The sequence below is a fragment of the Heteronotia binoei genome, chromosome 17, assembly GCF_032191835.1.
Source record: "Heteronotia binoei isolate CCM8104 ecotype False Entrance Well chromosome 17, APGP_CSIRO_Hbin_v1, whole genome shotgun sequence".
In the NCBI taxonomy this organism is placed as follows: Eukaryota; Metazoa; Chordata; class Lepidosauria; order Squamata; family Gekkonidae; genus Heteronotia; species Heteronotia binoei.
The window spans coordinates 41,248,155-41,270,919 of NC_083239.1; the positions used below are offsets into that span (position 1 = coordinate 41,248,155).

At 47.4% G+C, this 22,765-nt stretch overlaps 1 protein-coding gene across 1 annotated transcript; it reads left to right on the plus strand.

Moving 5' to 3' along the window:
- The first annotated feature begins 540 nt into the window (after positions 1-540).
- Positions 541-15,691, plus strand: LOC132586088 (phospholipase A2 inhibitor and Ly6/PLAUR domain-containing protein-like). Its single transcript, XM_060258034.1, has 3 exons — positions 541-684; positions 12,859-12,975; positions 15,364-15,691. The coding sequence occupies exons 1-3, from the start codon at positions 636-638 to the stop codon at positions 15,555-15,557; spliced, it is 360 nt and encodes a 119-aa protein (XP_060114017.1). The 5' UTR covers positions 541-635; the 3' UTR covers positions 15,558-15,691.
- Positions 15,692-22,765: the final 7,074 nt, after the last annotated feature.

Sequence of the window (22,765 nt, forward strand, 5' to 3'; positions counted from 1 at the left end):
TTGCTAGACATGGAATGATTGGCAGAGAGAAGAACAGTATGCAGACAGAACATCTTCATAGAACCTGAAGAAGTGGTCTGTGACTTGTAAAAGCACACGGTGGAATAAACGTTCTTAGTCTTGAAAGTTCCTGGAATCAGGAAGACCACCCTTGCTTAAGATGGCTCCAACACTACTCTTTCTAATTAGCAAGGATCAAAACCAAAAGTCTCAGTCAACTCGCTCATTCCTGTGGACTCCAGACCTACAGTAGGCTGGGAAGGTTGTCCATTAACAGATGTCTGAAATAACTGAAGCCTGGCCAGTATCCAGCTACAGGGCTAAATGCAATGAGTGTGATGATGCCTGAAACTTTGGGATGCAGGCACCTTGGAAGTGCTGACTCATTCCTTTGATACGAACATTTGAAGCCCTTTCCAGTCAAGGGAACGGTATGGTCCGGAATATTTGCATAAATCATCCATCAGCAAATAAGAGGAAGTCGCTGAGTTAATCTTTACAATTCATGTAATAAAAGACCTCGCATCCCCTCTTCTGTGCATTTGTCCTCTCTGGTACTTTGGCAACCGCTTGAAGAAAGACGGTGTGCTTCATTGAAGAAAGAGGTGTTTTTTTTTGCACCGGCTCCCAGCGCTATGCAGGCTTTTGTGGGACTCTTCCTCTTCTCTGTACTTCTCACCACAGGTAAGCAGCACCTGTTAACCCTCTTAGAGTAGGGCAGGATTTTTCCATTGGGGTTAAAAAGGACCAAACCAGAGCTGAGTTGGCATCTCCTGGCATTGCTGGATTGGTGTGTTCGACCAATGTAGCTCCTCAAAACTGGGAACAGGTCAGTTGCTTTATTCATGCATATATCCAAAAATGGTCCAACCATTCTAGAAATGAGGGGCCTTCCCGCCCTCTTGTTCCATTCCTGTTTTCATGAGGAGAGCAAATTACAGAACCTGGTATTTTTAAGCACCTCCTCAAATGAAGCTTGAATGGGAAGACCTGTGAGAGCCAGTTTGGTGTAGTGGTTAAGTGTGCGGACTCTTATCTGGGAAAACCGGGTTTGATTCCCCACTCCTCCACTTGCAGCTGCTGGAATAGCCTTGGGTCAGTCATAGCTTTCGCCAGAGTTGTCTTTGAAAGGGCAGCTTCTGGGAGAGCTCTCTCAGCTCCACCTACCTTACACGGTGTTTGTTGTGGGTTAGGAAGATAAAGGCGATTGTGATCCCCTCTGAGACTCTTGAGATTCAGAGTGGAGAGCGGGATATAGTTCCAATATCATCATCATCTTCTTCTTTTTCTTCTTCTGCTTCTGGAAAAATTCTGGTCTTGCCAATGGTGAATCTGTTAACAGAATACAGCTTATGCCATGGGAATGGCTGCTGGGGCAGAAGGAACTCTCTGACCCAAGGGGAAAATATCTGGAAGGCTATGATGGCTTCAGTCAACCTGGCTAGGCAGTCCATGCTGTGCTTATGCCGCCTTCCTCAAAAGTGCAGAAAATCATAATATTCCACTTGCTGAGAGTCTTATTTTTACAAAAGCTAGGATCTTGGCTTTATGGCTGTAAAGTTACTCCTGATTTTTTTTTATCAGTTCCTGCTGTAATTGGGAGGTTGGAGTGGGCAAAGAACATAATAACGTAAGAGAAGCCATGTTGGATCTGGCCAACAGCCCATCCAGTCCAACACTCTGTATCACACAGTGGCCAATAATTTATATATAAATTATTGGCCACTGTGTGATACAGAATGTTGGACTGGATGGGCCGTTGGCCTGATCCAACATGACTTCTCTTATGTTAATCACCCTTTGGGTGAAGAAGTACCTCCTTTTATCCGTTCTAACCCGACTGCTCAGCAATTTCATTGAATGCCCACGAGTTCTTGTATTGTGAGAAAGGGAAAAAAGGACTTCTTTCTCTACCTTCTCCATCCCATGCATAATCTTGTAAACCTCTATCATGTCACCCTGCAGTCAACGTTTCTCCAAGCTAAAGAGCCCCAAAGGTGTTCCAAACCTGTAATCATTCTAGTTGCCCTTTTCTGCACTTTTTCCAATGCTATAATATCCTTTTTGAGGTGCAGTGACCAGAATTGCACACAGTATTCCAAATGAGACCGCACCATGATTTATACAGGGGCATTATGATACTGGCTGATTTGTTTTCATTTCCCTTCCTAATAATACCCAGCATGGCGTTGGCCTTTTTTTATTGCAATCGCACACTGTCTTGACATTTTCAGTGAGTTATCTACCATGACCCCAAGATCTCTCTCTTGGTCAGTCTCTGCCAGTTCACACCCCATCAACTTGTATTTGTAGCTGGGATTCTTGTCCCCAATGTGCATTACTTTGCACTTGGCCACATTGAACCTCATCTGCCACGTTGACGCCCACTCACCCAGCCTCAACAGATCCCTTTGGAGTTCCTCACAATCTTCTCTGGTTCTTACCACCTTACTCTCTTACCACCCACTCTCTGTGTTCTTACCACACAGGGGTCAGCTTAGTTCATTGTCCCTTCCTGTGCTCAAACAAAGCAGAATATATTATGCAAAACAGTAAAGTCTGAAGGATAAATTCTGCAAAATTAAAATACTGGTGAAGGGTCTGGAAACCAAGTCCCATGAGGAAAGGCTGAGGGAGCCTTTATGTATGTTTAGCCTGGAGAGGAGACGATTGAGAGGTGATATGATCACCATCTTCAAGTACTTGATGGGCTGATGCAGAACTGTTTTCTGTTGCTCAGAAGGTCGGCTATAGAACTAATGGATTAAAATTAAATCAAAATAGATTTTGGCTAAACATTAGGAAGAAGTTCTTGATTGTTAGAACTGTTCCTCAGTGGAGCAGACTTCCTTGAGAGATGGTGGGCTCTCCTTCCTTGGAGGTTTTTAAACAGAGGCTAGATGGCCATCTGACAGCAATGAAGATCCTGTGAATTTAGGGGGAGGTGTTTGTGAGTTTCCTGCATTGTGCAGGGGGTTGGACTAGATGACCCTGGAGATCCCTTCCAACTCTATGATTCTATGATTCTGAACAGGCTCTCCTTCCTTGGACGCTCAATAGCGATCTGATGGCAATGCTGATTCTGTGAACTTAGGCAGATCATGAGAAGGAGGGCAGGAAGGAGTTTTGGGGGGAGGTATTTGTGAAGTTCAGGGGTTTGGACTAGATGACCCTGGAGGTCCCTTCCAACTCTATGATTCTGAACAGGCTCTCCTTCCTTGGATGCTCAATAGCGATCTGATGGCAATGCTGATTCTGTGAACTTAGGCAGATCATGAGAAGGAGGGCAGGAAGGAGTTTTGGGGGGAGGTATTTGTGAAGTTCAGGGGTTTGGACTAGATGACCCTGGAGGTCCCTTCCAACTCTATGATTCTATGATTTTAAGTTTTGCACACTGACATGCAAGTTAATAAATAAATATGACATTCAGTTTCATGGCCCAGAATGCCACTTGCCAGTGAACCCGCTGGGATGAAACCGGCACCCATTGGCTACCCACCCTTGGAGTACTACAGATCAATATTCTGTCTCAGTTAGATTATTGACTTATTTTCCAAAAGACACCATCAAAACCTTATTCTATAAAGATTAAAGCATTCAATTTCCTATGTGGTATAGCAGAGGGTTCAATAAGGAATAGTTATTGGAATTAAATGTATATCTAGAATTCTCAGTTTGGTGTAGTGGTTAGAGCCAGTTTGGTGTAGTGGTGAAGTGTGTGGACTCTTATCTGGGAGAACCGGGTTTGATTCCCCACTCCTCCACTTGCACCTGCTGAGATGGCCTTGGGCCAGCCATAGCTCTGGCAGAGGTTGTCCTTGAAAGGGCAGCTGCTGTGAGAGCCCTCTCAGCCCCACTCACCCCACAGGGTGTCTGCTGTGGGGGAGGAAGATAAAGGAGATTGTGAGCCGCTCTGAGACTCTGAGATTCGGAGTGGAGGGCGGGATATAAATCCAATATCTTCATCATCTTCTTCTTCTTCATGTGAACACTGGATTTTAAGACCACTTTGGCATATGGAATACATATTTCTACTGTATTTATTATCTATCTATTGATGGGCGACCGGTCTGGCAATGCCCCGGAAAATTTGAACCGGGCGTTGCAAGCCGTGGCAGACTGGATTAAGCTGAGTGGGCTGAAATTGAATCCAGCGAAGACGGAGGTCCTTTGCCTGGGCCGCGGCGGTTCAGAGAATGGGGTCCCTCTCCCAGTTTTTGATGGGGCGCAACTGGTAGCAGTGCGCAGAGTTAAGAGCTTGGGAGTCTTACTGGAGCCTTCCTTGACAATGGAGGCCCAGATAACAGCTACTGCCAAGTCCGCCTTTTTTCATCTTAGACAGGCGAGGCAGTTGGCCCCCTTCCTGGAGTGCGGCGACCTGGCAACAGTGATCCACGCAACGGTCACCTCAAGGTTAGACTACTGTAATGCCCTCTACATGGGGCTGCCCCTGTACTGAACCCAGAAACTGCAGCTAGTGCAAAATGCAGCAGCCAGGCTGTTATTGGGACTGCCTCTGTGGGAACATGTACAGCCTGGGCTGCGGGAGTTGCACTGGCTACCAATTGTTTACCAGGTCTGTTACAAGGTGCTGGTCATTACCTTTAAAGCCTTATATGGTCGAGGACCTGCCTACCTTAGGGACCGCCTCTCTCCATGTGTTCCCCAGAGAGCACTACGATCAAGTTCAAAAAATCTTCTCGAAATCCCTGGGCCAAAAGAAACCAAACTTAAAAACTACCAGAGAACACGTGTTCTCTATGAAGGCCCCCCAATGATGAAATCAACTGCTGGAAGAGGTGCAGGCCCTGCGGGATTTTAACCAATTCCGTAGGGCCTGCAAAACTGTCCTCTTCCAGCTAGCTTTTTAAGACAGAACCACTGATAACATCAATAATCACCGTGCCACCTTATACACAATTTGTTTATATTATAATGTTATATTGGTTTATTGGTTTTACTGTTTAAATTATTAATTATATTATATATTGTTTTATTGTATCATGGTTTTACCATGTCTTGTTAGCCGCCCTGAGCCTGCCTTGGCGGGGAGGGTGGGATATAAATAAAAGTTTATTATTATTATTTGAATCTAGACTATGATGGTGTGCTGATTATATTTTGAATTTGTAATATAGTGAGCTTTAATGCTATGTGTTCGGCTACATTGTTTATGTAATTTGAAAATATCACACTTTTAGTTACACATAATTTCAACATATTTAATTTTATTCAGGTGCTATTACAGACAAATCTTTTCTTCTTTCCGCGTTATATAAGCTGTAATCCTTATTTATCCTGTGGGAGGTTGACAGTGGGGTGCAGTCAGGGTAGCTGTTTGGTCAGGGCTCCCAGCGCACCCTTCTCATGCATCCCACGGCAACTGCCCCACTTCCCTGTGGTGCCATCTGGAAATTTACGGACATGGATAAACCGTGTGATCTGTTTTTATTCTATGCTGTTCCAAACGATTTTAACTGTTCTGTAATCATGGTTGAAGCTGCCCCATGGCACAGAGTGTTAAAGCTGCAGTACTGCAGTCCTAAACTCTGCTCACGACCTGAGTTCAATCCCCGGCGGAAGCTGGGTTTTCAGGTAGCCGGTTCGAGGTTGACTCAGCCTTCCATCCTTCCAAGGTCGGTAAAATGAGTACCCAGCTTGCTGAGGGGAAAGTGTAGATGACTGGGGAAGGCAATGGCAAACCACCCCGTAAAAAGTCTGCCATGAAAATGTTGTGAAAGCAATGTCACTCCAGAGTCGGAAACGACTGGTGTTTGCACAGGGGACCTTTCCTTTTCTCCTAATCATGGTTGGGGGAGCTGCCTCAGGCACTACTTCACCTGCAGGGTGCTTTCAGGTGCCCCCTCCCACCACTCCACCGCTCTCGGCTTCCCTGGTCGAAGACCTGGGAAGCTGAGAGTGGGGGGGGGGAGGCAAAATTAAAAAAAAAATTATGCCCCTTTATGTGTCCATTCTATCTTATGGGCCCAGAGAATAGAATGGACTCCATACAGAATTTGCCCCCCACCCCCGTCGGGACCCGGGACAGACACCTCCCTCTGCCCCTTTCCCCAGATCCGGCCCTGCTACTGAAAGCCAGTGTCAGAACTGGAACGAACTTCAGACGATTCCAAGACTTGTTGCAAAGTATAGAATCTTTATTAGAGAACTACAGTGCTAGAGCTACGAGATAACAGTAATGCCGAGTCCGGCATTTGGTTACATTTTATGCCTTCAGAAAAGTACAATAAAACGATCATTCACACGGGTTACAGACAAGCGTCTCCTTTCCCAAGCTCTGTTATCAGCAGGGAGGATGCTCTCCCATCTCGAAGGCCAAACGGCCCGGCTTCAAAGGCCACCTGTGGATGTTGACCAGAGCCTATCTGTCACCCTTCAGTAAGCACAGAGTATTTAGAATATTTGCAATGCACTAGGGTTAATTGCTTAGACTATATATTCTGGGTTAGAGTTAGGTTACAACATGGAGTCAGTTTGGCTAACAATAGGCAGAGAAAGTTACAAGTTCTGACATACTGCCCCCCCCCCCTAAGCTCTTCGCCTTGGGCTTGTGTGGGTACAGTAGGTGGAATTTTTTGAGCAGTTGCGGGGCGGATACATCACATGCTTTTACCCATTCATCACAGCTCGGGGGAAAGTACTTCCACCTGATAAGATAGTACAAAACCCCCTGCTGGATCTTGGAATCTAGGATTTCCTGCACTTCATGGTGGCTCTGGCCCCTCACTCGAGTAGGAGGCGGTTCTGGAGGGCGAGGGTGATAGGATGTGGCTCCAGGATCTTTGCGAAGCAGGCTGCAATGAAACACAGGGTGGATCTTACTCAGTAACTTGGGCAGCTCCAGTTCTACGGTTACCTTATTGATAACCTTCTTAATCTTGAAAGGCCCTAGGTATTTGGAGGCCAGTTTGCGGCATCCTTGAGGGAGGGGGAGGTTCTTGGTTGACAGGAACACGGTTTCCCCCTCCTTCAGCTCCCATTGGGGGGAGTGCTTTTTGTCAAAGTGCCGTTTGTACTCCTCTTTCGCCTCCTCCAAATTTTCTTGAATTACCTTCCACCCCATACGCATCCCCTCCCACCACTGTTGGCATGAAGTGGGCTCGGGGGCTCCAGACGGCAGAGGGAGAGTTGGGAAGGGTTTCCCCTCGTAACCATTTACAATTTGGAAAGGGGAGGTCTTAGTGGAGCTGTGGAGGCTGTTGTTGTAGCCATACTCCGCAAAGGGGAGCAGTTCAACCCAATTTGTCTGTTGGTAATTTATATAGCACCTGAGATACTGCTCCAGAAGCCCGTTTACCCTCTCAGTCTGTCCATCTGTCTGGGGGTGGTAAGCGGAGCTAAGCCCCTGTTCAATGCCGGCGATCTTACAGAACTCCCGCCAGAAGTTGGCAACGAACTGCGGCCCGCGGTCACTAATGACCTTGTCCGGGGACGAGTGGAGGCGGACCACGTGGTTAAAGAATAGCTGTGCCAATTTCTTTGCAGTGGGGAGTTTTTTACAGGGGATGAAATGGGCTTGTTTCGAGAATGTATCTACCACCACAAGAATCACTGTCTTTCCCTGGGAAGGTGGAAGTTCGACTATGAAATCCATGGAAACGACGGCCCAGGGGCGGCTCGCCGTGGGGAGGGGGACCAAGTGCCCTGGCGGTTTCCCCCCCCCCCCTTCGTTTTGACATGATGCAGGTGGGGCAGGCGACCACAAACTCCGACACGTCCCTTTTCAGTTTGGGCCACCAGAACTGTCTGTTGAGTAAATTTTGTGTTTTCACATACCCGAAGTGCCCTGCGATTCGGCTGGAGTGGCATTGTTCTAGGACGATCTTTCTCAGGCTTTTGGGCATGTAAATTTTCCCCTTGTGGAACCAGAGTCCTCCCTCCCCCTTTTCAAGACCCTCGGGGCGGTTGTTTCCTTCTAATTCTGCTTCGGTGGCGAAGCGCTCCTTTTGCTGAGGGTCGGGGGTCCCGGTTTGTTTCCCCGACCAGGTGGTCACTCCGCCGGCGACGGCGGAGGGGGGAATGAGGGAGTCAATTATCTCCTCCCTTTGGCTTTCGTGCTATGGCATGCGCGACAGCGCGCCAGCGCGCCAGCCAAAAAGTTCTTTGTGCCGGGGATGTGTTTCAGCACGAAGTCGAATTTGGCGAAAAACCCCGCCCAGCGGATTTGCTTTGCGGTCAGTTTGCGGCGGCCGGTGAGGGCTTCGAGGTTTTTGTGATCCGTCCAAATTTCGAAGGGGACTCGGGCTCCCTCTAGCCAGGACCGCCAGGTTTTTAGGGCGAACGTGACCGCAAATGCTTCTTTGTCCCACACTGACCAATTTCTCTGCTCATTGGAAAATTTGTGGGAGATGTATGCGCAGGGACGGAGCTCCCCTTCGTCATTTTTCTGCATTAATATGGCTCCTACGGCGACGTCGGAGGCGTCGCATTGCACCACAAAGGGTTTCAGTTCGTTCGGGTGGGCTAGTATGGGTTCGGAGGTGAATAGCTGTTTGAGCTCATTGAAAGCTTGGTGGCACTTGGGCGACCAAATTAGGCGCGCCCCGGGCTTTTTTGCTTCCTCCCCCTTCCCTTTTGCTTTTAGGAGCTCAGTGAGTGGGAGCATGACCTGTGCGAATCCCTTTATGAATCCGCGGTAAAAATTTGCGAACCCGATGAATAGATTGGAGCTGCCGTCGGGTTTGGGGTGGTTCCCAGTCTAGTACGGCTTGGATTTTCGTGGGGTCCATGGCTAGTCCCTCCCCCGACACTCGGAACCCTAGGTAGTCTAGTTCCGTTTTGTTGAACTCACATTTGGACAGTTTGGCATACAATTTGTTCTGATACAGGGTTGTTAACACTTTTCGCACGAGCGGGACATGCGATTCGAGATCTTTCGAATAAATAATGATGTCATCAAGGTACACCACCACCCCCTTGTACAAATATTCCCTCAGTACTTCATTTATAAAATTCATGAACACCCCTGGTGCCCCTTGTAGTCCGAAAGGCATGACTAGGTATTCGAACTGTCCAATTGGCGTGTTGAACGCCGTTTTCCATTCATCCCCCTCCTTGATCCGCACGCGGAAATACGCGTTGCGGAGATCGAGTTTGGTGAAGACTTTGCCTTCGGCTACTGTGCTTAGGAGGTCTTTTATCAGCGGGATCGGGTAAGCGTTAGACATAGAAATCCCGTTTATCCCGCGAAAATCTGTGCAAAGTCTCAGATTTCCGTCCTTCTTCTTGCGAAATAGGACGGGGGCAGCATGGGGGGCCGTGGCGGGCCGGATGAACCCCCGTTTCAGGTTCTTGTCAATGAATTTCCTCAGTTCCTCCTTCTCCGCCCAACCCATCGAGTAGAGTTTGGCTTTGGGCAGTTCCTGCCCTGGTATTAGTTCGATGGCGCAATCAGTGGGGCGGTGGGGGGGCAGTTCATCCGCCTCCCGCTCGCTAAAAGCCTTTTTCAAGTCCCGGTACTCCTTTGGGATTGTCCCTACCTCCTCAAGTGTGAGGCAAAGCCTTTCATTTGGGGGGGGGGGGTGCTTTGGGGACCCACTCGGTTCCCCAGTGGTGGTGCTCGCATCGCCAATCGGGGAAGCGCACGATCTGCTCCGCCCAACGTATGTCTGGTTGATGCTTCGCGAGCCACCCTGCTCCCACCACCACGTCGAATGAGGAGGAGGGGGCTATTACAAAAGTCTCTATCCCCCAGTGATCTTCTGTCCCCATGGGGGTCGCTTGGGTTTCCTGGTTGCAGGGCTCCCCACTCATGACGGACCCGTCCATTTGTTCAAATTGGATGGGGTGGGGAAGGGGGGACGTGGCTAGGCCTAGCGCCTCTACCAAACGGGGGGTGATAATATCTCGAGTGCACCCGGAGTCTATTAGGGCTCAGGTGTGCATAAACCGTTTGAGGTTGGGGTTCAGTAGGGTCACTGCCATGAACAAGAGCCCCCCGGTAGTTCTCACCGTTACTGGTGCCGGCGTCTCTCGGACCTGCTTTGCGGCACCGATTAAAGCAGGTCATTGTCGTTTTCCGCCAACTCTTGATCCCACGACTCCTCGCTCGATTCCCCAATGGTGGTAACTTCCTCGTCAATCGCCATGGAAGTGGCGATGGTGCCCCGACTGGGCTCCTTGGAGCGGCCCCCTCCTTTCTTCTGCGCGGTCGCTGGGCTCTTGGGAGGGGTGGGGGTCGGCATCTGCTTCACGGGGCAGTTGGCGGCTAGGTGACCCGGGTCTCCGCATCTGAAGCATTTCCGGGCGGTCGCCACGGGGGTAGATGTTGTGGGGGGGCCGCCTCCCGTCAATCTTGCTGGGCGCTGGGCTCGGCTTCCCCCCTCTCTTGCCTTGCTGCTGGCGGCGCATCCCGACATGTTGTAGGTCGGTTTCTACCTCTCCCGCCAGCTGGATCCATCCCACCAGGGTGTCGGGTCGTCCCTGGTGGTAGCACCGGTCGAGGATGTTCGCGTTCAGTCCGTTCTTGAACGCCGTGTATTTCATCACCTCGTTCCAACCCCTTGCGGCCGCGCAGTGACCCATGAATTCGGTAGCGTATTCACGGGTCGTGCGGTTCCCTTGCTCAATCCTTTGTAGGGCCTCAATAGCTTTTTCCTTCCGCAGGGGATCCCCGTACTGCCGTAGCATCACCTGGAGGAAGTCGGCCACTGTGGCTAGCTCGGGCTTGCGCCCGGTGAACAGCCCCACGTACCACTTTTGCGCTGCTCCCTTCAGCCTGGAGGCAATGTGGTCTACTCGGCTCGCTTCCGTGGGGTAACTCACTCCCCAGTGTGTGAAAAAATTGTTGCACTGGATGGTGAAATACTCCACCTCGTCTCCGTCCCCATCGAACGTGATTTTCAGTTCTCGGGTCCCCCTTCGTCGGCCCCGACTGGTCCCCTGGGCGCCGCCGGCACTGGTGCTCTCGGAGCCGCGGGGGCTGGAGGTGCCGGTGCCACGGGCGCAGCTGGGACTACCGGGGCCGCTGGCGCTGGTGGCGGCGCAGGGGGTGCCGGTCCCGCTGGTGGTGGGGCCAGAGGGGCTGCGGGTGGTGGTCCAGCAGGGCCCCCTCCTCCTCCGTCACCCGGGCCCGCAGGCACCGGGGCTGGTGGCAGTGGGGCCGGGGCCGCGGGCACACCTCCCTGCAGGGCGCGTATCTGGTCGCGGATCGCGCCCAGGTTCTGCTGCATTTCTTCCGCCATTTGCACCCGGGACATGTGGACCTGGTCGTGGATGTCCCTCACCCAATCGAACAGCTCGTTGCGCAGTGCTCGGATCGGGTCCCCACCGCCGTAGGTGGAAGAGCTGGTGCCAGTCCCTTCTTCTCTGTCTTCATCCTCCTCATCTCCCCCGGCGCCGGTGGCGAGAATCCGGTACCGTTGTTCCGCGGCCTCCATTGCTGCCGTGGACTTTCGAGGGCTCCAACTCCGTGAGGGGAAGGCGTCGGTAGAGAAGGGTGCGGGGACCTTGAGTTTGCGTCGCACCCCCGTCACTTTCGGGTCTAACGGTTCTTCTTCTATGGGAGGGCTGGGCTCTCCGTTGTCTGGAGCCTTTGCTGCCATTCAGCCAGGCTGCCAGTTCAGATAAGTCCCAGAATAAAGGATTACTGTTATAATGTCAGAACTGGAACGAACTTCAGACGATTCCAAGACTTGTTGCAAAGTATAGAATCTTTATTAGAGAACTACAGTGCTAGAGCTACGAGATAACAGTAATGCCGAGTCCGGCATTTGGTTACATTTTATGCCTTCAGAAAAGTACAATAAAACGATCATTCACACGGGTTACAGACAAGCATCTCCTTTCCCAAGCTCTGTTATCAGCAGGGAGGATGCTCTCCCATCTCAAAGGCCAAACGGCCCGGCTTCAAAGGCCACCTGTGGATGTTGACCAGAGCCTATCTGTCACCCTTCAGTAAGCACAGAGTATTTAGAATATTTGCAATGCACTAGGGTTAATTGCTTAGACTATATATTCTGGGTTAGAGTTAGGTTACAACATGGAGTCAGTTTGGCTAACAATAGGCAGAGAAAGTTACAAGTTCTGACAGCCAGAGAACTCTCTGCCCCCACCCACTGAAAGTTAAGTTTCAAAGAAAGGACAGCTCAGAGTGAGCCAAATGGATTACCGACTTTGATTGAAAATCAAAGTAATTTTGGCTGAGTTGGTAAAAGAGCGACTGTTTCCCAACGGGCTGTGTGCTAATGGAAGAACCAGCAAGACTGTGGGGATGAAAAATAATCAGAGGCAGTTTAGAAGAGCACTCAGTGGGGTTTGGATAGATAGTCAAGAAACCATCTTTTGGGATGTAAAGCTGTTTTAGAAGGTTCCACAAGAGCCACTATCACCTTTGGGGTTCATGTCCTTCCAGTGCCAGTTATCTTAGATGCCTCTTGTAATGAAAAGATCAACTTACACTCAAAATTGCAATGCTGACAAATTAAAAGATGACCACTGATTTATAAGTCTTTGTAGGAATGGTTCCCTGTCCTCTCAAGATAAAGCCAAGTGGGGGGGGTTAAATTGCACACATTTTGCCAGGCTGGAAATCCTCCTGCCCCTTGAAGTTTGGATTAATTTGATTTTAATTGTCTTGTTATTGTTTGTGGACCTCTGAAAGCATTCCAGCTGGTCAATGATGGGCATTAGAGGGTTTTTTTTGGGGGGGGGGGGTTCTCTGTATTAATAAAATACCTTTTTCCTTACCTGTTGGAGTGGAGTGGAGAGTCAAATGAGCCTGCTAGGATGGAAGGAAGGAAGGAATTGACTTATGAAGGAAGGAAGCGACTTCTGGCCTGAAATCCTGCATCTCTCCACCCCATATGCCTTGTTAGACTCTTTCTGTTCCCTCCACAGGTGCCTCTTTGGAGTGTGAGACATGCACTAATGCAGGGAACAGCTGCAGTGGCGAGAAGCTACAATGCACCGCCGGACTAGATACCTGTCTCACCCTTGTGGCTGAAGCCACAACAGGTGGGTGGAACGGATCTATGGCCCAACCACAATGATGAAAAGATTGTGTTTGCGTCTCTCCTAAACTATTTTGTGACACCTTCCCATGGGACATAAATCATTTTTAAAAGCTGCTGCAGACGTTCAAGCGGCAGCGAGGTACAAACAAAAGCTCAAGAGAATAATATTTTATTTTATTTTTGCATGATGCCCCGGAACAAACAAATGTTAATTCGTTGCTAGTTCAGCCTCTCCGAGGAGAAGTCAAAATCCTTGGACTTAGAAACCAGTAGGATTGTACTGTTGATTACTAAAATCAGAAATCTCATGCTCAGACCGGCCTGCAAATAGTCCCCTCCAATTTATAATTTAGAACAGAGGTGTCAAATATATAATTCACGAGCCAGAATCAGCCCTTCCGGGGCTTTTATCCAGCCCATGAGCAAGTGGCCATTATCTTTATTGCCAGAGGCTGTACATTATGTCCCTGTCTCAGTGCTAATGAGTAATGAGTAATGGGAGGTGAAAGTGAAAGGGACATACTGTAAGGAAATCCAGACCTCAGATTCAGCAGGAACCTTTCTGACAGTTCCCCCTCTTCCTCCCCACCTACCTTGTCCATTGAATAGTAGCTGCAGCTGCATAACAATTCCTGGATTAGGAGAGCGGGCAGCCAGCCAGCCAACCAGCCAGCAGGGGTTTTGCCACACCCCCAGTAGCCCTCATTAACCCCTGGAGAAGCCTGTGCCACCCTTTCTCCACTTCTGATGTGATTTTGGGTGGTGGGTGGCTTGCTGGCCTTTTGGCAGGGGTGGGGAGGGGGTGGCTCAGGAGAGCCCCAGGTGAGTGAGACCTGTCAGGCTGGCTGGATCTCTAGCCAACCCATGCAGGCATCATTTGCCCAGGGCTCTCCTGTTTTGCATCAGATTGCTTTTGGCTGGGGGGCGTGGTATATGCTAATGAGCTCTGCCACCAATTTTTCTACAGAATGACCCCAGGCTATAAGTGAATGTTAATGTTTTCAGCATGTTTGTATTTTGAGTTTTAAAAAAAATTCTTAATTAGGTTTGCCTGTGTCCTTTATACGGTTTATATTCCTGGTGCCTGGAGTTACATTTTATGGCTCTGCATGACAAAGTGACATTTATGTCAGATCCAGCCAAATGAGTTTGACGCCTTTGATTTAGATAGTTGCATCATACCCATGGTTAGAGTAGTGAAGAAGAAGAAAAACACAGACTTAACATTTAGAGAAGGGATTAAACTGGGCTCAAATTTATTTAGACCCCGTTTTTCTGTCCTGGGTGGCGTGATTTAAGAATGCCAAAATATCATGCCCTCTCACCCTCTTTGCAGGGAGGTATTTCTTTCCTGCACCTGTACACTAGCGCAATATAATTCCAGATCAGTAAGAAGAAGGAAAAAAAACACTAAACTGTATGAGATGTGCCAGGAAAAAAGAAACTGACATGGCTTATGTGGGAGGGAGGGACAACAAGGTGCAAGGGAGAGCAGTTTATTTGACTTTTTAGATCCCAGTGCATTTCACAACTACCTTTGTCAGGATATCTAAGAAAATAAAATTAAAACAGATTCAGCCACATAAATATTAATAATACACAACACACACACGTGGATACAAGTGTTTGAGTATGTTAAAATTATGTAAAAATAAACTTACAGAGTGAGTTAATTTTTATGTATATAATTATTTCAAATTATATTCTGAATGTGGTTTAAGGAACCAAACATGCTCTCTAATGTCATATAGGAAATATAGACATAAGAACATAAGAGAAGCCATGGTGGATTAGGCCAATGGCCCATCCTGTCCAACGCTCTGTGTCACACAGTGGCCAAAAAAACCCAGGTGCCATCAGGAGGTCCATCAGTGGGGCAAGGACACTAGAAGCCCTCCCACTGTGCCCCTCTCAAGCACCCAGAATACAGAGCATCACTGCCCCAGGCAGAGTTCCATCAATATGCTGTGGCTAATAGCCACTGATGGACCTCTGCTCCATATGTTTATCCAATCCCCTCTTGAAGTTGTCTATACTTATATACAGACGAGAAAAGAACTCCAAATGAAATTATATAACACCTCACTCCAGCTTTCTGTCCAATGTTTATTTACCTATTTAAGGCATTTCTGTGTCACCTTTAAGAGAAACAGGGTACTGAAGATGGTAAACCCTGAACTCTTAAATTATTTCACCATTTTTGGGGTTGAAAGCTGCATCATGCCTCCTTTCCTGGGATCCTCAGCTGAAGGTTTTGGGAAGAGTGTATAGACATTGTGGTCATCTTGGGTATGAAAATGGAAAAGTGGGGCATCAGTTGGGTGAATAAACTTCTTTGCATTGCATTTGCTGCAAACCGTCATCTCTTATCTTTGCTTTTCCTGTCTAGGCGGACAGACAGCTACCAGCATTCTGAAGTCTTGCTATTCCCAGGCTGTCTGTGACCAACTGAAACCTGGAGACGTATTTCAAATAACTGGAGCATCAGCTAAGATCAAAGAAGTCACCTGCAAGGCCCCTTCCCCCTCAGCATCTCTCCTCCTGGCGCTCTCCGGACTTCTGCTGCTGAAAGTCGTTTTCTAGCCCACCTCCTGAAGACCTGACAGAACTTCGTAGCCTTTCCTCTGGATCTGATCCCTTGGCCTTTCAAAGAGAACAGGCCTCTAATTAGTTTTAATGAGTGAAACAAATAAAAATGGGTTCACAAGGAACTGAAATCTGATATTTGTCTTATTCTGTTCAATGGGAAGGGTTGCCAAGTCCTCTGCGGCCTCTGGCAGGGGACTTTTTGCATGCACGCTATGTGCACGCGGTGCAATGATGTCATTTGCAAGTGACTGATCCAAGAGGGCAGCCATGTTGGTCTGAAGCAGTAGAACAAAGCAGGAGTCAAGCTGCACCTTTAAGACCAACAAAGTTTTATTCAGAACATAGACTTTTGTGTGCTAAAAGCCCACTTCTTCAGATGAGGGTCTTATTCCTTCTTATGTACCTTATTCCCTCATCTGAAGAAGTGTGCTTTCAGCACATGAAAGTTGAATAAAACTTTGTTGGTCTTAAAGGTGCCAATTGACTCCTGTTCTTTGTTCATTGACTCCTGTTCTTTGTTCTTATTCCTTCTTATGTACCTTATTCCCTCATCTGAAGAAGTGTGCTTTCAGCACATGAAAGTTGAATAAAACTTTGTTGGTCTTAAAGGTGCCAATTGACTCCTGTTCTTTGTTCATTCGCAAGTGACGTCATCACACCGGTGACGTTGTGTGCCAGCCGCTCTAAGAGCTTCCAGAAAAACTCTATGGTTTTCCTGGACACTCTTGCAATCTGGGAGGGAAATCAGACATCAGAAGTGAAGGAAAAGTTGGCTTAAAGGCAAAACTTGATGACATTTCAAGGACCTCTAAGCTACTTTTAACATTTCTACATGCCATAAATGGAAGGATGGTACCAGTTTAGTTGAGTTGGGTCAGGGACTGAAGTTGGATTAATTGCATTTGTTTTTTATCTTAGGTCAAACTTCCAGCATCAAAGAAAACTGTGCTTGTGGCAGGTTTGCTCTACCTCAGTGAGTGACATTTTTAAGCAAAATCAGTATTCAGGCATTTTATCCTAGGCAGGGTTTTTTTGCAGCAGGAACTCCTTTGCATATTAAGCCACACACCCCTGATGTAGCAAATCCTCCAGGAGCTTATAGGGCTCTTAGTACAGGGCCTACTGTAAACTCCAGGAAGATTGGTTACATCAGGAATGGGTGGACTAATCTTTGCATATGTCTACAAAATATAATATCGCAAGTGCAGAAAAGCTAATGGAGCCCAGCTCCAAGTAAGCAAACTCAGTCCAATCAGTCCAGTTCTCACACAAAACCCTTGCAAAGAGGGAGAAAGGCTCAAAACAGCATCGCCGAATAAATCCATCATCAATTTCTCTCAATGCGTCTGTCGACTATACTTGCTGCGCGTTTCGGGGCTCCATTAGCTTTTCTGCACTTGTGATTATATTTTGTAGCCCTGCTCAGCTCCAACTACTTCACAGCATATCTGTTGGGAGGGGAAGGGAAAGTAGATTTGTAAGCTACTCTGAGACTCCTTTGGCTAGCGATGAGTGTGGTATAAATGCAATCTCTTCTTCTTCTACTTAAATATAACAAAGTCCCAGTTACACTTATAAATCAATAAACAATATAGGGCCCAAAAATAGAATGCTGTATGGAGAGAGTCTGTTCTATATGCAGGAAAGTACAATTTCAATGTTACACCAACTGGCAGTCCTCCAACTGGCAGTCCTGCTTTTGGTAGTTCTTTGAGAGAATAAACGAGTATGTAGATAATGGTGAGACAATAGACATGATATACTTGGACTTTTGAAAGACTTTTGGCAAGGTACCTCAGCAAAGAGTCCCTGCGTGAGCTTAGCAGGCATGGGATAAGAGAGCAGGTCTTTTTATGGATTAAAAGCTCATTAAGGAAGCAGAGAGCTGGGATGAATGGGCAGTTCTCTCAAGGGAGGAAAGTAGTCAGTGGGGTCCTACCAGGATTGCTAATGAGACTGGTGCTATTAAATGTGTTCATAAATAACTTGGAACTGGAGGTGAGCAATGTAGGTTTGCAGATGACACAAAATTATTTAGGATGGTGCAAATCAAGAGGAGGATGTTGTGAGAAAAATACCCCTAATTCCAGAACATCGTAGCCACCCGTTTGGTTGCCAGGGTGCCTGGAGACTCAACTCACACACATCTGCCAGGAGAACATGGGTTTTGTCTACCAAACTATATGGGACTTATGAGAGTACTAACAGCCACAACGTTGCAGCAGTGCTTTGTGTCTCTGGAGGAGTGCTAATGAGGAGAACCGATGGTTTCCAGTCACTCCGTGCGATCATCATCTCGGCCATTACAATGGAAGAAGTTGCGCCGCCAAGAACTGTCCAGACAAGCGGTTTACAGCCTTGACCATAGAATCCATCTTGGGAGGCTAACACCACCAGCAACTATCTTTCTGCAGTGCCAGACTCCATAACAGCGAAGCGGGAGGCTCACGTACTCAACAAATGTCACCTATGCATGAGGCCATCAAGCTTATCTTAGGCGTGGATCCTGTCAGACCTCCAAACCTTTGTCTAACAGAACCCAAGACAACGACCGGTGCCAATAGAAGACTGAAGAAGAGGAAGAACATCTTCACCCAGAGCCAAGTTTCCTTGTGTAGACCGGGTATTACCTTAGGTAGCAATTTGACCATCTATTGTCACCTTTTTAGATAAGTTTGATAGACTTAATCACCCCCCACCCCAATAATTCCTCCCATTCTTTCTCTTAATGGTCATCCTGGACCCTCCCCCTTGGCCCATTGTTACCTGGAAGTCCAATCAGGTAACTAAGGCCAAGCCTGCTCATTGGCCAGGTATGGGCATCCAATCAGCTGCCCCCAATAAACTGGCTATTGGCTACTGCATAAATCCAGCCCTTATGGTCATTGCAGAGCCTCCACTTTTTCTGAGATCATGTACCAGCTGACCACCTGTCATCCGCCTCTGTACCTCCCATCCCCTAAGGGCTCAAGGTAGTCCTTATAACCTGTGGTCCAGCTCCCCATAGGTGTGCATCTAGCAGTACACCAGTTCCACTGTCTAGATACATCCCCGATTCCTGATCAGTTGAGGGTCCCCTTCCCCCAGTCCTTGTTTGTCACCATTGGAGCCTTCCTCGAAGACTACGCTCGGTAATTATCATCCTGTTTGTCCATCCTTGTGTTATCTCTGCATTTCTCTCTATTTTTATTAGGACTGTATGTGTGTTGTATGTATTCATTACCTTGTATGTGTGTTCTATATTTTCCTGTAATAAATTTTTAATTGTTTTACTTAATTAGTGTCCCTGGTAAATTTAAGAAATAATTTCTGGAGGTGGAATCCTGTATACACAGATTCTAGATCCTTTTTAAGCCATAGGTGCCCACCTGTCAATTCCCCAACCTCTTTTGAGGGCATTTTGACTTACAATGTGTCCACTAGATACCCCCTGGTGTGTGGGGTCCTTCAGGGGACACTCCTCTCCCCAATGTTGTTTAACACCTATATGTGCCCCCTTGCCCAGCTGGCACAGAGTTTTGGGCTTGGGTGTCATCAGTATGCAGATTTGCTGTATTTGCTGTTAGGCGACCAATTGGCCACTGTCCTGTAATCTGTGGCCAAGGGATTGGAAGCCATAGTGGGCTGGGTAAGCAAAAGCAGACTGAAGCTGAACTCATCAAAGATGGAGCTTCTGTGGCTACGGGGATCAAGGATGGAGCTGGGACATAGATTACCAACTCTTTATGGGGCACCCTTTACACCAGCACTGTGAAGAGACTGGTGGTGACATTGGATACCTTCCTTTCTGTGGAGGCCCAAGTCAAACATATTGCCAAGAGTGTTTTAACCACCATTGCCAAGCCTGGTAATTGGCTTCCCTTCTGCCTTGTTCAGACCTGGCCACAGTAATCCATGCGACAGTCACCTCCAGGCTAGACTACTGTAATTCACTCTATGCTGACCTACCCCTGAGTCTGATCCAGAAACTCCAATGGGTCCAGAATGTGGTGGCATGAATCCTGACGGGAATGCTATAGATAGTACATAGAATCAGAGTTGGAAGTCACCTCCAGGGTCATCTAGTCCAACCCCCTGCACAATGCAGCAAACTCACAAATTAAAAAAAGGTAAAGGTAGTCCCCTGTGAAAGCACCAGTCATTTTCGACTAGGATGATGTTGCTTTCAGCCTTCCATCCTTCTGAGGTCGGTAAAATGAGTACCCAGCAATTTACAAATACCTCCCCCTAAATTCACAGGATCTTCATTGCTGTCAGATGGCCATCTAGCCTCTGTCTGGAAACCTCAAAGGAAGGAGAGCCCACCACCTCCTGAGGAAGCCTGTTTCACTGAGGAATCGCTCTAACGGTCAGGAAGTTCTTCCTAATGTTGAGCCAGAAACTCTTTTGATTTAATTTCAACCCAATGGTTCTGGTCCGACCTTCTGGGGCCACAGAAAACAATTCCACATCATCCTCTATATGACAGCCCTTCAAGTCCTTGAAGATGGTGATCATATCACCTCTCAGCCACCTCCACTCTAGGCTAAACATCCCCAGCTCCTTCAACCTTTCTTCATAGGACTTGGTCTCCAGACCCTTCACCATCTTTGTCGCCCTCCTCTGAACCCCTTCCAGTTTGTCTATATCCTTCTTAAAATGTGGTGCCCAAAACTGAACACAATACTCCAGGTGAGGTCTTACCAGAGCAGAGTAAAGCAATACCATCACTTCACGTGAACTGGACACTATACTTCTGTTGATACAGCCCAGAATTGCATTTGCCTTTTTAGCCACCGCATCACACTGTTGACTCATGTTCAGTGTATGATCCACATATTCAACCTGTGCTGTGCCAGCTACACTGGCTTCTGGCTGTCCTAAGATTCAAGGTTTTGGTTATGACCTTTGAGGCCTTGAGTGACGAATGTATCCACAGGACCACCTCCTCCTATATTTCCCTGGAAGAGCATTACGTTCAGCTGGTAACCTTTTGGGTGATTCCTGGCCCTAAAGAGGTCCAGCTGTCCTCAACAAGGGCCAGGGCTTTTTCGGTCCTGACCCCAACCTGGTAGAACTCTCCGCCAACTGACACCAGAGACCTGCAATTCTGCAGGGCCTGTAAGGCAGAGATATTCTACCAGGCTTTTGAGTAAGGACAGCAATGGCTGCCAAGCTGGCACCTCACTCTTCTGCCCTTCTGGCTACCTCCCTCCTCACTGTGATGAAAGAGAAGAGATTGACAACACACCATCAGGGAGTTCATAAGATATAATATGTCTTAACTGGAATGTTTTATTGTTTTAAACCTATGTAACCTGTACTTACTGTTCTACATCGCTCAGAGCCCAGCCTTGGCTGGGATGGGGTGATCAATTAAATAATAAATAATAATTAATAATTAACAAGGAGAACAAGAAGACTGCAGATATATATCCCATCCTTCTCTCTGAATCAGAGACTCAGAGCAGTTTATAATCTCCTATATCTTCTCCCCCCACAACAGACACCCTGTGGTGGGTGGGGCTGAGAGGGCTCTCCCAGCAGCTGCCTTTCAAGGACAACTCCTACTAGAGCTATGGCTGACCCAAGGCCATTTCAGCAAGTGCAAGTGGAGGAGTGGGGGATCAAACCCGGTGCACCCTGATAAGAGTCCGCGCACTTAACCACTACACCAAACTGGAGGAGGAGAAGAATGATAAGAACTCCAGGATTATCTCCATAATTCAGATGAGTAGGCAGCAAAAATGTGGTAAATGGAATTTACAGTAGGTGAGTGTAAGGGGACACATGTTGGAACAACCTCTCCCCCCTCCCCGCATTTGTAAGCATATGTTAATGGATCTCAACCTGTTGAGACTGAGAGGGAAAGAGACCTTGGGGTCAGAGAGGATAGCTCAGTGAAAATGATGACCCTGAGTGCTACAATGATGAAAAAGACAAGCTAGGGGTTATTAGGAAAGCGATGGAAAATACGTCAACCTTTTTAACTGTTTTAATTATGTTCATATTTATTTCTAATTGTTTTACTTTTTTGTAATTTATAATTACAATTATAATTTGTAATTCCCCTCAGCCTGCTTGCAAAGGGCAGGATATAAATAAAAAGGAAATAAATAAACTAGCAAGTATTATAATGCCCTTGTATCAGTCTATGATGCAGACCCATTCGGAGAACAGGGTGGAGTTTTGGTGACTGTATCTCGAAAAGAAAATAGCAGAACAAGAAAAAGTACAAAAGATGGCATCCAATATGATTAAATGCTTAGAGAGCCAGTTTGGTGTAGTGGTTAAGTACACAGTCTCTTATCTGGGAGAACTAGGTTTGATTCCCCACTCTTCCACATACTCCTGCTGGTGTGATCTTGGGTCAGCCACAAGTTCTTTCAAGGCTGTTCTGCTCAAGAGCAGTTCTGTCAGAGCTCTCTCAGCCCCATATATCTCACAGGGTGTCTGTTATGGTGAGAGGAAGGGAAAGGAGATTTGTAAGCTGCCCTGAGACTCCTTTGGCTTGCGGAGGGCAAGGTATAAATCCAAATTCTTATTCTTCCTAGAACACCTTTCCTGTGAGGATAGGGTTTCCAGGTCTCTCCTGGCATTTGTGAATACCTTGAGAAACTGGCAAGTGCAAGAGATTTTCTATAGTAGACATTTATTCGGCTTATGGGAAAAGCTCTATTCAGCAAAACATGAATCTTCAAGCTGGCAATCACATGAAGGGAAATTAATCTTTTGAACTGATTGTTGTGGATACACTCCTGTTCTTGATTTGAATTCTGGATCTTCTATGACTTTTTAATGACAGAAAACTTCCTGGAGTCACACAGAAAAATTGACTTTTGCTGTGAGGGATACTGTGCTTGTACGATAGGTACTGATATTATGGATACTATTTTTGTGATTGTTCACTGTTAAGAAACTTTTGATATTTCTATTGAAATTGTGTGGGAAGGTTTTTTTCACAGTAATTTTGTCACTTTGGCCCTCCTGGGAAATGGCTGGGGATGAGGGGGAACTTACTGGGAGCAGAAGGGAGACCCAGCCAAAGGATACCATATGTCTGCATCACTGCCTATGTGGAGTGGAAGTGACATCATCACTTCTGGGATGTCAGGTGCTGCTCTGCTGTTTGGGCAAAAAGCTCTATGGTAAATGTGGCTTCAACCATCGAGTTTTTGCTCAAAGCTCTATGGTAAATGTGGCTTCAACCATCGAGTTTTTGC

What these genes read in the sequence shown, in the direction of transcription:
- LOC132586088 (XM_060258034.1), top strand. Translation starts at nt 636, where the DNA reads ATGCAGGCTTTTGTGGGACTCTTCCTCTTCTCTGTACTTCTCACCACA. An exon ending in CTCTGTACTTCTCACCACAG is followed by an intron (nt 685 to 12,858) that starts GTAAGCAGCACC and finishes TTCCCTCCACAG; the next exon opens with GTGCCTCTTTGGAGTGTGAG. An exon ending in TGTGGCTGAAGCCACAACAG is followed by an intron (nt 12,976 to 15,363) that starts GTGGGTGGAACG and finishes TTTCCTGTCTAG; the next exon opens with GCGGACAGACAGCTACCAGC.